Below are 18883 nucleotides of genomic sequence, written 5' to 3' on the forward strand. Positions count from 1 at the left end.
TGCTCATTCATGGATTTAGCCTCTGTGTTTGTATACAGCTGTAATAAATTCTCAAGCCTTGAATGTTTTTGTACTTTCACCTTGATATTTACACACAGAAAAATCAACTCAGCTTGCTGCTCTGCCTTGGCTCCCTAACTTTTCTGAGTATCTCTACTGCCATTCTCTTTACCTCCTACTTTACCTATTAATAAGGCTAGCAAAGGAAAAAAAAAAAAGGGGGGGGGGGTTCTTCATCCCTATTTCTGTGACGCCTAGAAGAACTCTTCTGCACCCTACACATAAACTCTTTTCATCCTCTTCATGTCCATCAGTTACTTCCCTGGTGAGTCACTCTCAGTCACTCTCTATCCAAGCAAACAATCCATCTTCCCAGAAAATCTTTGTTCAATGACTCGCTCATAAGCTTGGCTACTGTGTCACTACTCTGATGCTCCCCCCGTTCCTCCAGATGATATTCTTAGTTAGTTGAAAAGAGATTACTTACTTATTTGAATGTTTGGTCTTTAGTGCTTGTGATGTATTTGCAGATAATTCATAGTGAAAGGAAATGTAACAGACTATAAGCATCATTTTATTTCTCTTTTCTTTTTCAGCTTATGTATTGCCACTGCATTCATCATCCTGCTGAAATCCAGTCTGCGAGCTACAAGTTTGCTTACCTATGTCTGCTTCTTCACTTGTAAAAATATGTAACAGTGGGTTTATACCGGAAAGTTTTGTTTATATACACACCTTACCCAGATATTGACCACTAGGTGGCACTTTGCATTTGTATTTAAAAATTGCCAATTCAAGGAGAAGTTTGCCATTTTTTTAAACTAAGCGTGTATGATACATGAAAAAAAAAATGAAAGAAAATTTGCCAGGAAGTTGTCAGGTAGTCTATGGTTTGTTTTTCAAACAGGAAACATTTTGATTTTTGTACTTAACTTGACAAAGCAAAAGCAAACTCACCTCTTACGGGCAATCTTTTCTAGACTGTAGGTCTGAACACTGCAGCATGCAATTTAGGCTGCATGAGAATTTATGAACATATAGAAACTGCAAGACTGAAACATTATGAATATATAGAAACTACAGACTTTTTTTCCTGCAATTTCACACAAGTAATAAGAAAGAAAGGAAAAGGAGGAGCTCAAGAAAAAATGAGTTAGCAAATTGGAAGCAAAGAAAACACAGCAGAACTGCTTAAAGTGGTAATAATCAGAAGACAAGGTACAAAAGCACCACTGCTCCGAGCTACTTTGCTGAAGTTATTTGCATCTGTTTGTCCAGACCCTGAACACTCCAATAGGCCTTAATGTCCCTGACCAGCATCACCTGGGGACTGCTCTGCTCCCCCTTCCCATCTAACCTCAGTTTTGGGCTCACCTTCAGCTGCGCTATGGTCTGTCTTCAGCTTCCTCACCAATGCCTGTGCCTGCCTTGGCCTGGGCTCTGATCCACCCCAATGGTCCTGCCCAGCCATCCTGTGGCTGTGTCCAACCCTGATTCTCTGTAAAAGGCTTGATCCTGACCCTCACCCAACGGCTGATGTCCCCAAGGAGGTGCCTGATGGCCCCAGCCTGCTCTGCTCCCTGGCTGTGGGTGGGACAGGCCCCAGGAGCTGGTGGCCTGTGCTCCTGTGTACATGAGGACACGAGCTGCAAAACTGTCCAGAAGTAGCCCCATAATGCCTATGCTGAACTATAGCACTGTTGTGAAACCATGCAGAATGTATACAGCCTCTGATCAGGCACAAACACTGAGGAAACATGAATATAAACATTTTTTAATTATTGACCAACTAAAATGACTCACACACAGCAAGTAGAATTTATGGACGTTATACAGTATACACCAGATTTAACTAGTCAAACAAAATGAAAAATACAATAGGCTTTATTTCATATCCAACTAAAATGTTTTCTGTTTATAGATTTTTAAAAGCCAGTCCTATTACTAGGAATGGCAAAAATGCTGCTACTGAGGCTTCTGGGGGATTACTGGCTTTCACTAAATTAAGAAATTTCAGAAATACCATAGCTCCTTTCTGAAGAACAGTTTCCCACCAGAATATCAAAAGTATGTAAGTCAATTTTAGTTTTAAGGTAATTTACTTATTAGAGTACTGTAATGAAATACAGAAATTTTGAGCTAAACATTTGAAAAAAAAAAAAAAAAGCTCTGAAAAAGAAAATACATTTCCATTCAAATTTTCTACCAAGTAAATCTTGCTGTCTAATTACTTAAAATGTTTCTTGGAGACAACAGCATATGTTTTTGTATGAATATTGTCTTATACTAGAAAAATACTCACATGTATAGGCAAAGCTGTAAGAGCTATGTTCACCTTTGTCTTGCCCCAATTCAGACATGCTGTCCATTCTTAAGAAAATATCATTAAATATCAGTCCCCTTTTCATACAGAATTCACAAAATATTAAAAGTCTGTGTAAGGTGCTGTTACTATACATTTCTGCTTGGATTACTTCTCACTCATGTGCTATTTTCTTTATTATTTGGCATTTTTTTAAAGTGCATTCAGGACTGTTTCTTCATGGCATGTGAACTTTGGATGTCATGGAGAGTAGACTGTCATGGCCAAAGCTGTCTCTATCAAGACTCAAATTCAAAACTATGTGTGTCTAGTGTTTCTTTCAGAATCTTCCAAAAGCTATAATAAATTATTTTATGGTTGTATAATTAATTTCTTCAGGGTTCCAAATGCCATTTGTTAATATACACTGATTAATTTCTACTCACCTTTTGGAGGCATAGAAATTTTAGACCTTCAAAATTGTAGAATATCGCTCTTAGTAGCTTCATGATGTGAGATTTGAAATGAGGCTGACCAGGACATTTTCTTGGTCTTCACCATTTTTTTCACGTTGATTAGTTTTCCATAGGCAACTACACTTCCCATACCTCATTTCATTCAAAGTGCTTTCTCACCTATGGCCCAGCTCCTTAAAAGACTAGTCAGCTCACTCTGTCTTCTGTTCTCAGATAATTAAGATCTTACACCAAAGCCCAGACGTTGACAGCGTTTTATGTGGTTTCATTAACACTCCAATTAAAGGAAGCCACAAATAACCAAACATTGAAAACAGTCCCCTCAGCTTCTTAAATATTTGAAAAAGAAAAAAAAAAAAAAAAAAAGCATGAACCAAAATTTAGCAGCATGCCTTTTCCACAGCTAGAAAAGCAGCAACACAGCTCATAAAAGTTGTCCTGACAAGAGCTTACTGGTGCTGTGTGAAAGGAAGTTCCTTGGTCCCTCTATCTTTAAACTCCACTTTTAATGCCACCTCAGATAACTCTAAGCAGTGCTGCAGTCTAAACTATTGACTCATCTTACAGAGAGAACAGCTGCAAAAAAAAAAAAAAAAAAAAAAAAAAAAAACAAAAAAACATTAACTGATTAAAGACCTTGATGAGATTGGGAGGATTAAGAAAGAGGGAACCTTGAGGAGGTTCCTTTTCATGCAGAAAAAAGACCTCATCCAGCTTTGTGTACATCTCTTATTTGCTGATGTGGAGGAGAAAGTGATCTTCAGGCTGGTATACTTACACTCACAGTTAGTCCTTCAGACGTATGTATGTGTGTATATGTGTGGGTTTGGAATACACGATAGGCACCTAACTGTAGAAATAACCTTAACGGCAGAGATTTGTTAGACAAACGAATTTTTCAACCAATATTTGAATCCCATTATTGTGAACAGCCTTCAGAGAAATTTGGTGCTGCAATCACTGAGGGAAATTCTGGCAGTGTAATTCAGGAGATTAGATTATAAAGTAACATTGCTTCCTCTTGCTTTAAATGTATGAATAAGTGAACATATCATTTTGGTAGTCCTGTCCATTTTAATTTCCCATTACTAGGGGCATTAAGAAGCTGCTCTTTGAAAGGTTTATGAAATTCTTTCCAAAGACATTTTTCTTTCCATCTACATCCTTTCCCCAAAGTTAAGATGTCATATGTAAAAATAAATACATTGTCTGGCATATGGGTCTCACAAAAAAACATTTTGGAAAGAAAGAAATGAAAAGATTTATTTAACTGTGTAGCCACTCAAGCCAAAATGCTTTATATATTTTTTTAATTGACTTCATTTGTTCATACTGAAATCATTTTAGAACTTTTTATTGTAAAACCCTTTCATAAAGCCTAATAACTGAGTTTCAACATTGTTGATTATAAGATTTCACTTTTCATTTAAAGGTGAACAGAAATTAATCAATTGTTCTATAAAGGTAAAATTATAAATACTGAGCAAAGACAGAAACTGGCAGAGTATTTTTGTGCATTTGTAATCATTTGTATTGAGATCTTTTTTTGTGTGTGTATGTGAGAACATAAGTCATGGGTAGAATGTAAAATATGAAATAGTGTTTTCTCATATGAACCTCAAAGCCCATAAGTTACGGGCAACTTAGAATGGAATTATTCTGCCCTTCAAAAGCAGGACAGCAACAGCCAGAGGTCTCTTAGGCTTCAAGCTCAGGTGCATCCATACCTTTAATGTCAAATTATAGAAGGAGAAAACAAATGTGGATGGAAGCTAATGCTGTCTACATAAAATAAACAACTAGATTTGCTAAGATCACGATCACTACACAAACGAAGGCACTGCCATGGATCCTTGGAGAGTGTCTTTTTCCTTAAATGGAGTGTAATACTCTCCACTATGGAAGTAAGGCTAATGCCTGAAATTCCCCCAAAGGGTGCAAATGAGAAAGTCATGTGCTTTTAATATATCCTTAACATTGTTCAGAGGATGTTTACAGAGTATTTATACAGTGTTTCCTTGCAAAACCCACTATTGCTTTATTAAACCATGAAGCAAGCAGGTCCTCCATGGACTTCATCACCAATCATTTTAGGCACACTACGGAAATTATGCAGTGAAGTAACTCTTCAGCACTTTATAAAGCAGCTCATGATGACTATAACGTTTTATGGTATAAAAAAAAAAAAACAAAAAACACAACAACAACAAAAAACAACAACAACAACCCACAGTCATCATTAAATCTTTCCTTTATGTATTCCTAGCACATAGATGCGAAGTATTAGTACACATGTAGTTGCTATTTAGGCCAAAGGGACAAACTGCCTGTCCTAGTCCTATGAACCATCCAAAACTCATTAACTGTGCATGACAGTCAAATTCTGGAGCATGTTACACAGATGTGAAAGCTTCATGGGTTCTCAAGAAGTTAATGGAAAAATTCCCACTGATTTTGATAATGCCTTCAGTGAACCTGCATTTCCAAATTCTAGACAGGATCTTGGATTTCACTGTAACTTTTGTGAGGCAGGTATCATATACTGAAGTCAGAAAAGTGTGACAAGGGTTGTATAACTGTCTTTCCTGTTCAGGAAAAAGTGAAGTGGGTTTTGTGGATTTATTGTAATGAATTATGTTTCAAGAGCAATACAAGTTTTAGGTGTGCAGCTAGAGCTTGTACTAGTTCCAGCTTGCCAATTTTCATTAGTAACTCTTCTTTATTAGCAGCCAGAGTATTGCTGTGAAAATCTGCATGTCTCTGTTCAAAATACTCCTTATATCTTAGTATGAATTCAGAGATTTTATTTGGAAAATAAGGACACATTAATATTTTAGTAAAAATATTTTTAACACAGGCTCTTCTGGACAGGTTGTTGATAAAGGTATCTATAACATGAAGCATAGGATAAATTCTCCTGTAACATTAAACATAAAGTTTATTACCATACAGGCTTTATTACAGTCTCCTACAAAATGGAATATTCCATTTGTTTCAGTCAGGCATTCAGTTAAATTCATAAATTCTTCCACTGCTCTTTTATCTCTACCCACACGGCTAAATCAACAGCATCAAAGATACCGTCTACTTCCAGGTTATAAAGTTCTTACACAGTATTTTGTCTTCAGGAAACCCCACTCTTCCAGTGAGAAGAGGCTTTGAAGGAAATATTGCCAGAAAACCTCTTCACCAAGGAAACCCAAAATAAAACTGGCATGCATGACAAGGATATCCTTAGAGCAGCCCAGCATCTGGATCACAAAAATGCATCTTGAAGAAAACTTCACTTTCAAAACCTGGTAATAGCTAATAGCGAATTTACTAATTCATAATTTAATTCATTAAGCTAGGCTAGTAATTATTTCTCCATATGGCTTCACACTGGTATTATCTATGTAACAGACATCTCTCTTATCACTCATATAAATAAAAAAATCTAAATGTAAATAAATTATTCCATTAAGAATTTGCTTGGAAGAGAATCACTGTTATTATAATTTTTCTAATTACTGATCTGGATTAATCAAAATGAGAAATGATAGTAAAATACAAACCGATGATGATCCTTTTAATCATTGTATACAGATTGGTATTAGAATGTGCACTGAGGGATTTATAAATTCAAATCAAGAAAAGAGGTGGAGAAGGGATTATGATTTGGGACTTGTGTTTATGCTCAAAGGGCACTGCAGATGACAGGTCCTTGAGGTATCACAATCATCTTCAGAGACTATTCAAAATGGATAGATTATGGAAAAGCAAATATACTACATATCACTTAATTCAGCCAAGGAAAAAATACTGCACTTGCAGTCTTGCAAGGAACCAATCTGAGATGATATGTAACGGCACTACAACAGCAAAACTCAGGACACCAATGAGACATTTCAACTAATTTGAAGTGAAATCCTTCCAACCACTTGAAAAACATTTGACAACAGAAAGTTAGTGATTAGTTTCAGATGTGACATTACTCTGTAAGAATCAAAATTTTCTTCTGAATCCCAAAATGTGCCCTTAGGTCTAAATTTTCCTTCCATTTTTTGTACATCTCACTGAGAATCCACCTTTCCTTCAATATTCTACATGTTACCAGAGGAGTGTTGGGCAAGTAATGTATACAAATGAAGCACTCCAAGAAGCACTTTTACCTTTTCACTGGGAGGGACATAGAGACTGCTGTCTGCTCACAAGTTCTGGCATATGGCTTACAAAATATAACTAATTACAAAACATTAGTACATTTGGCAGTTAAAACAAAACAAACAAACAAACAAAAACACTAATACACAAATGTAATAAATACAGATTCCAACTTTCCTAAAAAGCCCAACTTAACCAAGTTCCTGGCATCCTACATTAATGTTACAGATTTGCTTTTCATTTTCTGGCTGGATTTATCTGTCACCTTTACATTTTGCTTGCTGAACAAATGGCTTTATCCACAGCACCAGCTTAAAAGAAAACTGTCATACTTTTCTGTTTGTTTGTTTTTGATAAGATTATATTGTACTCACATGAAACTGTAGCAGGGAAATCTAGGAAAATTTAAAATAAAATTTTTAAAAAATAATACATATATATATACATACATTCTCCTCTTCTTTTTTTTTTTTTCTCTATCAAATTCCCGTCAGCTATATCTGCATCTGTATATTTCTTTCTGTCTAGACAGAAGATAAAAATGCTACAGTAACAGAGTAAATTCATTTTCTGAATGTAACGCTAGTGTGCAATTTTTCCTTTGCATGACTGTGGCCTTATGCAGGTGAATCTGATCTCATGTCTAAAACATTGCTCAGTGATCATTCCTGCCACAAGTATTTTACTTTCAACCAGTAAGACACTTGGAGTGAGACACTTGGATCCAAGGCTTTCAACTTTTCTCAGATTTGCTCTTTCTGCTGGTCCTATCATCACCACCCTGCAGCTTCTCTGCCTGTGAAAAATAGTAGCAGCAACAGCCTAAAACAGCAGTGCAAATTTTCTCCCATCTAGCATGCCTAGCCCAGCACACCTCTCACCACATGTTTGCTGTGGCTGTAATTTTAAGGCAAAAAGCTTTTTAAAGCTTTTTTTTTTTTTTTTAATGCATTTTAAAATACATAGAAATTATAAGCACAATACAAAGAAATATGACAACTGCAATTGAGCTAGCAAAGAAGGTAAAGGGAAAAAAAACTCAGTACTCAGTTGTCTCGACATTACAGCTCGTCTTTTCTTACCTTTGTAGTCCACTGGTTTGGCATTCTTTAGAAGTTCCATGCACCTTGTTTCCTCCTTGTGAATCTCCAACTGAAGTCTGCATTCTGGATGGACACCATTCACCTGTGTCAAATTAACAAATGGGCCAGAGTCTTGAGACATGAATTAAAATGCTTTATAAAGGATCCAACTACCAATAACAAAATCCACAAGTTAAACTGATACTATTTTTGCCTAAGTATGTGCTCAACATTTTATGCACACAAACGGTGCCCATTTTAGCTTCTCACGCACTGACTTTTCAAAACAAAAGGTTAAAATAATGCACTAGAGCATACACTAATTCCTGCCTGCAGCATTCTAAGGCTAACTTTCATTTACAAGAAAATATTTAACTTTGTAGTGCATTTGCCAATACTTTCTTCCTCCAACAAAACAATGAGTTAAACTGAAGCAACAAAGTAAACACAGAACATAAAAACAAATCAAACTGCATTATCTTTGACATGGTAAATTTTGATTTTCATCCCTTTTCCACCATGTATATTTTATATCATGAAGGCCTCAGAACATGATTATTTGATTCAAGCAAGTCCTACACAGGAGAAAAAAAAAATAAAAAATTTAAATGAACACAATATTGCCTTTACTCACTTACGGCCCTGCCCCCATTTACTTATGTCCATGGGAAGAGGCAGGGATATAGATGGGGAGAGAAACAAGACACTAGGAAGCTGTGCTGATATCAGTGGGATTCACAGAGATCATAATGAAATAAAACATGAATATGCTGTTCTTCAGTCATTCTCACACTTTAAGTTACAAAGAAAAAGGTGTCGTCTCTTATTTTTTCTGGGAGACATTTAATAGCAGGATCTGCTAATAGTCTCTGGTTCTTCAGACACTATTCTTCAAAATTGCAATACTTAACGAAGCTGTGATTGGGAACCTGGAATTCGGAGTTAGGACTGACAGCCCGGTTATTCCATAGGCTCCCTGTGGGCAAGCCAGTTGCACAGCTTTTAAAAATACACCATGATAACCATAAGCATAGCATAGCTTAACCGTAAGATAACAGCAGGAGATGCTACAGAAACTCCAGAAATCTGTCTCTTCTCCTCAAAGTTTGTCATTTCTTCATCTATGAAAACAGAACCTTACTTCCACTCCCTGTATTTTGACTATTTAAATTATAAGCTTTCTGGACAGGTATTTTTTTAAAGGAATTTTTACAAATCCTTAACTTAAATTAGGATTCCTAGCCGTTACCATAGAAAGTTCAGAGTTAAACTGAAAATAACAGCATATTGTTATGTATTATGTGCTTTCCAGATAGCTCCTATTTAGAATAAATGTAAACATAATGACTTTTACTGCATTTTCCTTCCACATAACAGATTTTGTAATAAATAAATAAATAAATAAATAAAATAATAATTTTAAAAAAATGTAATTTTGTCAATTGCAAGCATTCACTAGCTGACTGTAGACCTCTTACTCATCAAAAAGTATGAGAATTAATGGGTGTTGGAAGGGTAGATTCCAGTTAATGGAAATGTTAAATAAATGAGGAGTAAATCAAAGCAGCTACTGCCCTGAATGAAATTTACAAAATAAGTACTTAGAAAAGAACCACAACTTTCCCACTACTGGTGATCTAATATTGAAGATTACTTCAAGAACATAAATTTGGTAGTACCCTAAGGTAATGCAACATTACTTTTCAAACACGGGATGCATGCCAAACTGTAACATACTTTGTTCCAATACACAGCCCAGTTTTCTTCAGATGAACTTCACCCAGCTAAAAAGATTTAGGGCTCAAGACTGTGTGGCACTGATGGTGTCCCAAAACACATCAAGAACCCCAAAGTGAAATTTGAGGGCACTCACCACCCTTCAGGGCTGGCCAGATACGCGTATCTGTCTTTCCTTCTGCTTTACCAAGTGTAGGTTATTCTTTGTAAGTAGTGGTTACTGACCTGTGTGCACTGTAGTGTGTATTATAAAGGTACACAGGGACTTGGAAATCCAGCTGAAGAGACTCTCAGCATTCTTAGTGGCTGAACAACCTTTAAGGCACCCAGAATAGCAATCGGTCGGCAAAAACATTTCGTTTGACAAGTAGTTTACATTTACCTTCAGCATGTTTTCCCAACTCTTGTTGGAAATGGTCTCAGATTTTAAATTTACAGTAACAAAGCGGTTAGATTCAGAGGGTAGATTTTTATTATTTGAGGTCATGTTTTTGGAAACATTGTACTTTTAAAGACTGAAAGAAACTGAAGTTTCTTACTACTGAAGAAACACTTAAAAATATACAGATGTGGAAGGAAGATACCTTAAAAGAAACTATTTTAATATTCTGAATGCTTTTTTTAATGTTAATATCACAGAGGGATTAACCGTGCACGTATTACAATTGCTAATGACCCTCCAGACCGTACCACGGCAATGCTCTGCTGTGTCTGTGGAAACTCTCGGTGAAACAGTTTTCAGGGACAGCCGAAATAACAAAAACAACCGTGAACAACCCACAGCCCCAGGGAACAAGCCCCAATAACCGGGAACAAGCGCCAACCCCCGGGAACAAGCCCCAGCCGCCGCCGCCCGCTCCCCTCAGCCCCGCTCGGCCGGGGCGGAGCCGTCCCGGCCCTCGAGGAGCGGCCGGGGGCGCGGGGTCCCCCCGGCACCGCCACCTGCCGGGGTGCCGGCGGGGCTGAGGAGCCCCAAATCCCTGTTGAGAAGTGGGGGACGCTCGCCGTTCTGCAGTTACAGCGGGACAAGTCGCGTATCTCCCGCCCGGAGACTGTTTGCCCAGCCGAGGTCTCTCGCACCTGCTACGGCTGCCTCGGAGCCCCCTCGGGGGAACGGGGGGAAACTGCGAGGGAACCGCCACGGGCGGCTCCGGGACAGGAGCGGGGCAGGGCTGGAGGTGCGGAGCGAGGGGCGAGCGTTGCTCTCCCGCCGCAGGGTGACTTACCCGTCCCAGGCTCCAGCAGAGGAGGAGGAGGATCGGCAGGTTCCTCATGCCAGCCAAGCGCCGTTGGGCTCCGCTTGCCCCCTCGGAAGGCGGCGAGCAGGAGCCGGGTCCCGCCGCGGCACCATAGGGCCCGGGGGCCGCCGCTGCCCGGGGCCGCCGAGCCGAGCCCCCCGCCCCGCGGGCGGCCGCCGCCCTGCGGCTGAAGGCAGCTCCCGCACCTGCCCCCGCCGCCGCCCGCTCCGGCGGCCGTCAGCTCCCGGCCCCGCCGAGTCCCTGCCCGTCTCTTCTCAGCTCCTCCTCTACGCCCCGGCTCGCTTCCCTCCCGCTTCTCTCCTCAGCCCCTCTCCGCCGCTGCCTTTTCTCCTCCTCCCCCTCGCCGCCACTCCCGCTCCCCCCATGAGGTGCGGGTCGCCCCCGCCGCCCCTCAGGTGCTGCCGCGCCGCCGTGGGGCTGTGGGCAGCGCTCGCCCCTCGCTGCCAGCCTCCAGGAGCCCGAGAAGCCCCCTCAGGCTTCTTTTTGAGGGTCCCGGGTGCCCGTCCCGACGGTGTGCCGGGGCACCGGTGCCAGCTTTGGGATTTTGGGGTCCCTGCTGCCTGTCAAAGCACCGAGGCGATCAGGCGCGGTGCCCCCGGAGCAGACCCGCACACACAAACCTACACGGTGGGGTGGGGTCGGACAAGAGACCCCTGGGCAGATCAGCAACTGTATTACAAAACCTTTCGTGCCACCTAGCTGTTTTTTTTTCGAGGCACAATGTTTTAAGGCAACTTTGTAAGATTGCCGGGCGGTTTGTACTGGGTGTAGATCTTGCTTTTGCCTCACAAGGCATTTACAATATATAATGAAGTGAGAATCGTGTTAATCCCTGTCTATTGTCACAGAAAAAGCAGAGTTCATGCGCTGGCTTTTAGCTGAGAATGAGAATAAATTGGATTTATCTTTCTGCTGTCTCACATGTGCTGTAATTTCAGTGGTGTATATTGAAAGGGACTGAGTAGGCAACATAAGACTTCTAAATAGCCTTATGCCACCCAAAATAATCAGCTATAAGAAAAGCCAAAGACACTCCTGAGACAAAGCTGAAGAGAATTTTCATATTTTTTTAATGTATTTGAGAAAATTCCCTTCATATTTTAAGAACAAAGATCTGATTATAACCTCTGCGATATCATTAAAAAGAAACACTACAAACTGTAATGAGCAGTGTTATGACCTGCATGCTGAGAGCAGAGGGACATATTAATGTAGAAATAAAAACTTCTTCTAGGATGGCATAAGATCAAGTAATGAAAATATTTTCATTATAGCAGAAAATTGTACCCCTTCAGATTTACTTTGTTCTGTATGAGACAGATGAACTGATATGTCAGATTGCACCTACTCCTAAAACAGCTGGGTCGGAGGAGAACCCGGGTATGCCGCTAACTCTCAGACTCTCAGGTCAAACCTCTTGGAAATGAAGAATTGCACGTTGCATCCCCTCAATTCCTGAGACCGGTGTCCAGGGTTCCCCTTTGGGCTCCTGGTTGCTGACACATGCTGACTGGGGATGCTCTTAGCACTTTCTTAAGAGCTATAGGGCTTTCCAAAATAGCAATCTCAAAACAATTTCTCCATTTTTTTCCCTGTTACAGGAATCTGATGTCTTATAATTTCAAGGTTTTGGAAAATCCTTACTACCTCTTTCTTTAGAAGTTATTTCTTGAACTTTGTGATGAATGGCTAAGAAAGCAGTCATTAAATGCAGTCACTCTGAAATTTCTGTGTGTCAGGGCTCTTCAGATACTTCACGTACAGCAGTAAACCCAACGGCAGTCCCTGTGTAGAGGAGCTATCAGGCAGACTGTCCACCAGCTGGACTCCCCCAGCAGCTGAGGACACAAGGGATGCCAGACACCAAATCCCAGTGTTTGATTCTTTGAGCAAATGATTCATTAGGCTGCTGAAGCCGAGTAGCCTGGGAAACCAATTAACAAATTAGTGTTAACGTTCTGTGTAGAAACAGTCTTGGGAACTGTCATCATTACTCCTTTTGTTGAATGACAGAAACTCATATCTTGGGTATAAGGCAGTCCCCATGTCCCAGAACTAGCAAAGAATTTTTGGAACTTATATACATTCTGTCAGAAGGTTTTCCGGAGTCAGATTTTTGTCATGTTTTGTTTTCAAAGAATCAGCGTTTTTGGACAAAAAGAAAAATTATCAGATATTTCCCAACCATCAACAACAACAACCATAATGATGGTTATTACTTCTGTCACTATTCCTAATGATGACTCTTTGACATGAAAGAGACAACAGATGAAAGAGATGCGTCAAATACTAAGATTTTGTTTAGATACAGATGAGTGCCTTTTTTTTTTTTTCCTGAAGAGAATACAAATCATTCACAGATGAAGCCCAGAAAATATGGTTAGAATTCTTTTTACTTAAACGTAGCACCATTCAGTGCCAGTTGTTGAAGGAAAAAATAAAGAACAAAAAGAAACTTAAACTTGATATATGGAGATATATAAAAATTAGTCTGATACACTTATGCAACAAAGACTGGAGAGCATTATGAAGGAAGCAAGGGGGCATATAAATTTAGATAGTTTGTGTAGATTTGATATCATTTCTAAGAATGTCTTAGTGAATTTGAAGGAAAGAATAAAGAGATATTCTGTGGAGGTTGTGGAGGTATCCTCTAGGCACAGACTGCACAGACATGGAGGAAAAGTATGAATTCCAAAAAAAGGGGAGAGAATTTACAAAAGAGATTGTGGATAAGTTTGACTGAAATGTTTATTCCTTGGAATCAGCAGGGCACAGGTGTTACAGAGGGGGCAGTGAAGTGATAATGGAAAGTTCAGCATCAGGTAACAGACCCATTGACAAGCAATGCCAAGTTCCTGCAAGCTCTGTGCTCCCCTAACACTTGGAGGAGCCAAAAGGTTTGCTCCATTTCCAGATGTTGGAAAAGTATAACATCATAGGAAAGGTCCATGTCAGTAGTTATCCATGACAAGTACTTTCTGTTCTGCCTGGCCAGCTGTCTCTTCAGAAACCTCTAATACATGGTGTAGGCAACAAGTAGCTGATTTTTGTCAGGCACATGGAGGAGCTGACAGCTTTCCATATTGAAGCAATGACATCAGCCCTATTGAGCTGAATCTTTATTTATGTTGTTTGTGGAGTTCAAGATGTTTTGACAGTTTCCATTCTATCCACAAATCATGCTCTTGTCATGTGTATAAAGACTAAAAACCTTGCTTCCATTGTTTAAAAGTTTTTATTTTCTTCAATCATCTAACAATCATTGTTTACTGAATTCATAACACACAGTTGCCAGAAATACCCAAGCAGCATGAAAAACTTAGAAGGCATGTATACAAGCTGTCTTAGATAACATACCACTTTCAGAGCTGGTTATCTCTTTAGCTGCTCAAGTTATTTTACATGTTTCCAGTCCTTTCTAGACCTCAAAGAGATCTTTTTCTCTCACTTTGTGCAGAACACAGTACTAAGTCAAAGTGCAAAAGGAGTGCTCTTCACACTAAGCCTTCATGAGATATTCCTAATCTCCCAAAGATTCACTCTACAGTTATCTTGCCTTTTTTTTGTTGTTTGTTTGTTTGTTTGTTTTTCTGCAATCCAGATGTTTACAGGAAAATTTCATCAGCAATAGAAATAGACTTTAGAGAGGGTTTCCATGAAATAGGGGAGTTTTGCTTCTGCCTTTAATGTACATGCTGTTTGGATCTGTCGTATTGAAGAAAATGAAAGTTCCCCCAATTTTTAACCTTGGTAATTTTTCTTGAACTGTTAATGTATGATATTATTGAGCCTGGTTCAATGATCAGATCAAAGCACAATAGAAAAGGTGCCTTTTCTATGTATGTATGCCTGAGTGGGGCAAGCGATTTTTGTCCAGCTTGTGCCAGTGGGAATTCAAACCTTGCCAGGCTCCAGGGGACTGTTGGCTAAAAAGCCATCTTATGAGAAGCATCATTGTTGCTTCAGATGACCCATCAGTACCAAATGCATTCAGTTGCATTCAGAGGTGAATGTGATGTACAAATTCTCTGAATTAACAGAAGAAACATTAATCAGTGGGTTTCATCTACACCTCCAGCAGATGTTCATGTTCAAAAAGTCATCCTAGCTATTTTGAACTTTTGCCGTCATTACTGGTCATCTTCTGTCTACCTAATCTCTTGAACTCTACTCTTGTTTCTTAGACAAAGAAGCAGCGTGATATTGAGAGGAAGTTTTCTAAGGAAAGGCTTAAGTGTAATTTCAGCTTTTTCATTGTCTTCCAGTTCAATATCACCAACAGTGCCCTTCTGTTTCTATGCATGAAGAGAGCTTGAGGCTATAGTTGTTATTGTGCCTGTTAGTAGTAATGTTCAAATACCTCCATGAACTGATTTTTCATTTTATCAATGGCCTGCAAAATGACAGTTTACCAACTGTCATTACCAATACATGCCAAATACATCCAAACAGTGCAAATAACTAACCAGCAAAATAATGATATAAAGAAGTCTTCAGAGTAATCTTGCTATAATTTGCAAGTATCTTGGCTACTAAAAATATATTCCTAAAGACAGAGAAATTTTATATATATATATATATATAAAAGAAAAAAAAAAAGCCTTTTCTTTTTGCTACGTTAAGAACTCATATACTTTAAATTGGTTTAATTAAGATGTCTGTAACAATGAAGTCTTCAGTCTGAAGACAGGGACACTGTTCACGGAAGACTTAGAGTGTAATCTATAATAGTTAGTGTAAAGTATGCAATTTCATCCTCTCTCCCTAGAATTTGCAAGACTCTCAAGTCTTCTGTGATTTCAAAAGAGCGAGAGAAGGTCTCTTCAGAAGATTTTCCAATTTTGTGACCAGAGTATTCAGATTTTCCTATTTCCCTTATAGGCTGGTCTTTTCATAAATACCTATTGAATGCATTAAATTAATGCATATTCTGTTCATTAACATGGACAGAGAAAATAGAATCTGATATTTTAAATTTATGAATTAAATATAAATAATTTGATTATATGACATATATATATGGCTAGAAAATTCTTGGCTAATGCCATGTCAGCTGTGATTAACTACAAAGTTTCAGGTTTGATCAATGATTTTTGAGCCCTCTGTTGGACATGAAGTAATTAAGTATTTATATTAGTGAAAATTACAAGTATTTTATATACTAATACAATGAAAAGAAAATTGCCCCTCTTGGTTTTAGGGTTGTTTTAATGCCAGCAAGCCCTACAGACAAACCTAAAAAAAACTCAAAAACTGCAGGAAAAAAAGAACTGATAAAATGGCAAACATGGCTATAGAACTGTAAAGAAGAGTAAGTACAGGAGGGAAGACAAATGAAAAACAGAATCACATACTTTACTAAGACATATAATCTATGGAAAGAAAATGCATCAGACTTAGTCTCAATAGCTGTCAGTGAATCATTTGATACAGTGTCATACAAATAGCTAGTTAAAACTGAAATGATGGAGCTTTAAAATTTGTTATTTGGCCAAAATGGGGTAAAATGAACCTGGCAAATAATGCAGATACGTAAACAGGTGGATAAAAAGAAATAGCAGTGAATTTCCTCAGAGATCAGGCTGGGGTCCTATTTTGTTAATTTCAGTAATGATTTTCATTCTAACAAAAAAAAAAAATCTCTAGTGATTCAAGATGTCAATAGAAAGCAGGATCTGGGTATCTTATGGAACTGGAACACCTGAAAATGAAGTACTACAAAAAAGTTGGAAATTTAATAGAGCAGAATGGAAGGTCATGTGCTAAAGAACAATGAACAAGTGTTTCCTCTATAAGCTAAAGTGCAGTAGCAGGAATTTGTGTGTGTACAAGTCAGTGTGTGGCAAATATTAGTGTGATATGGCTGTGAAAAATAAATGTGATCTTAGGACATAGAGGAGTGATAATTGCTGTAGAGTTAGAAAAGTAATGAAGCTAGGTGACACACAAAGGATTGTTCATATCTCGTCAAGAGTGTTGTGTATAGTTTTAGCAATCCATGGTCAAGGCAGATGAATTCAGCATGTGCAGAGCAAAGAAATTAAGACAAGAATTCTAGAGAAAGCTTGGTTCAGTAAACTGCTAAAATATAAACTGAGATAAAAGGAAAGAAAATGAATTATATAGGCTAAAGAAAATATGGCAGAAAAGCAGGTGGATTAACCTAGGTGAGAGTAAACGTAGGCATTTATATCCAGGTAGCTGTTCAGTACAAATATTTTAACAGCAATGGCAAAGACAGAAATCGGTTTGTAGGGTAGAACTTGATCAGCCAGTGAAAAGGACTTCGTAAACTCTGTGCATCAGTAGATCAAGCTTTTCTAGAGGTCTTTCCCAAGCCCCTGTGCTATTCTGTGGTAAGCAAACCCTCTCCAAATGTTTCCATCAATATTGCTGTTCTATAGAAAATTGACTGCTGGATTCTTTGGCTTTTTGCAGAGACAATTTGGTTTTCTATATAAAGCGTCTGCCTTTGTGGAAAATTTCTATTTTCCATCACAAATAAAAAATATGATGACTATTTTGGGCAGAAATACAAATATTAAGCATTGGGATAAATTTTTCCATTTGGAGTTTTTCAAAAGCAGCATAAATTTTGCTAGAGAGGAAAAGAAGTGTACCAACCTCTACCTTCTGAGGAATTTTGTTCTGTGACACCTTCAAAACAAAGCAAATTTAAGGTCAGTTGACAAGAGTTGGATCTCGATTTTCATTTTTTGGTAATCTGGGTGTATTTGTAACAGGAACCTTATACTGGGCTCTTCTCCAGCAAGGGGGAAAATGTACTAAAGGATGATAGAAAAAGAATGAAAAATCCAGGCCACCCTTAATCTTGGTAAAGAAGGGAAGAAATAACACTGGTATAGGTAAAAGACTGAGTGCTATTTTGCATGACTTTAAAATCTTGGAATAGAACCATACAACTATGTAGTGAATATTCAGTTAGAGTAAGTTACAGTTTGAGGTTGTCTTGATTCTTGGTTTTTTTTTTGTTTTTTTTTTTTTGTATCTTTAGAATAGAGAAAGAACGTTGTTTAGGACATGATTTTATTTTTTTTTTTTCTCTTACTCCAGGAAGAAGACTGAAGCTCATCATGCTTTAGGAATTCAGAACACCATTCTGTCAAAAACTTCAACTAACCATCAGCCTAATACAAAAAGCTAGAATTTTAGAAAGAAGAGATATGAGATTTCAGTGTCATCATCAATATGGTTTGTGATTTCTATTGCTTAGCTCAAGTCTACCCAGGAGATATAAAAGGAGAAATTTCATCTTTAGTGTAACCAAACTTTTAAAAAGTCTAAAATTACAGTCTCCATTAAGAGAAAAATTCAATAGCATATGGTAGTAAGCACAGCCTAATAGTCCAGAGCAGTATGATATGAATGACATTCTAATCAGGAATGGATTAATGAAGGTCATATGAGAAATTTTCCCATGTAATATGAGGATGAGAGAAATATATGTTGACAAAGCAAACCCTTGTAATCCTCAGGAATGTTCTACAGACAAAATCAATACCACCCACTTCAGGTGTCCAAGTTAAACAGTAAGCATCTAAAAAGCAGGAAGAGTCAGGGTAGTTGTGACACAGGCTGCCAGTGTTAGTGGGTGAAGAAAGATAGGCATTCAGGTAAGCAGGGATCTGTCCACAAAATGAAATATTAGGAGCAGATGTGTGCTCTGTCATTCTGTAGAGATTGCGTGTCTTTGTCCATTCATTATCTAGAAGGCTTTGTGAAGAACAAAGGCCTACTTGAACAGAATTCATTCCTAAAAAAAATAAAAAATAAAAAATAATAATAAAAAAACACACTGAAAAACAGAAAATAACCTTAAAGTAGGAGGAAGTAGATATGAACTGTTGTGGTGTAGCAGTG

General features: G+C 38.4%; 1 protein-coding gene across 1 annotated transcript in view; it reads right to left on the minus strand.

Moving 5' to 3' along the window:
• VIPR2 (vasoactive intestinal peptide receptor 2) overlaps nucleotides 1-11348 on the minus strand; it is a 63488-nt gene extending 52140 nt beyond the window's left edge. Inside the window, exons 1-2 of the mRNA XM_082754161.1 lie at nucleotides 10967-11348; nucleotides 8004-8106 (exon numbers count right to left, since the gene is read on the minus strand). Of these exons, the coding sequence (XP_082610287.1) occupies nucleotides 8004-8106; nucleotides 10967-11014 (151 nt within the window). The 5' untranslated portion in view covers nucleotides 11015-11348. The remainder of the gene's footprint in view (nucleotides 1-8003; nucleotides 8107-10966) is intronic.
• Between the last annotated feature and the right edge of the window lie 7535 nt (nucleotides 11349-18883).

This window comes from Aythya marila (assembly GCF_965140915.1).
Source record: "Aythya marila genome assembly, chromosome: 2".
Lineage (NCBI taxonomy): Eukaryota > Metazoa > Chordata > Aves > Anseriformes > Anatidae > Aythya > Aythya marila.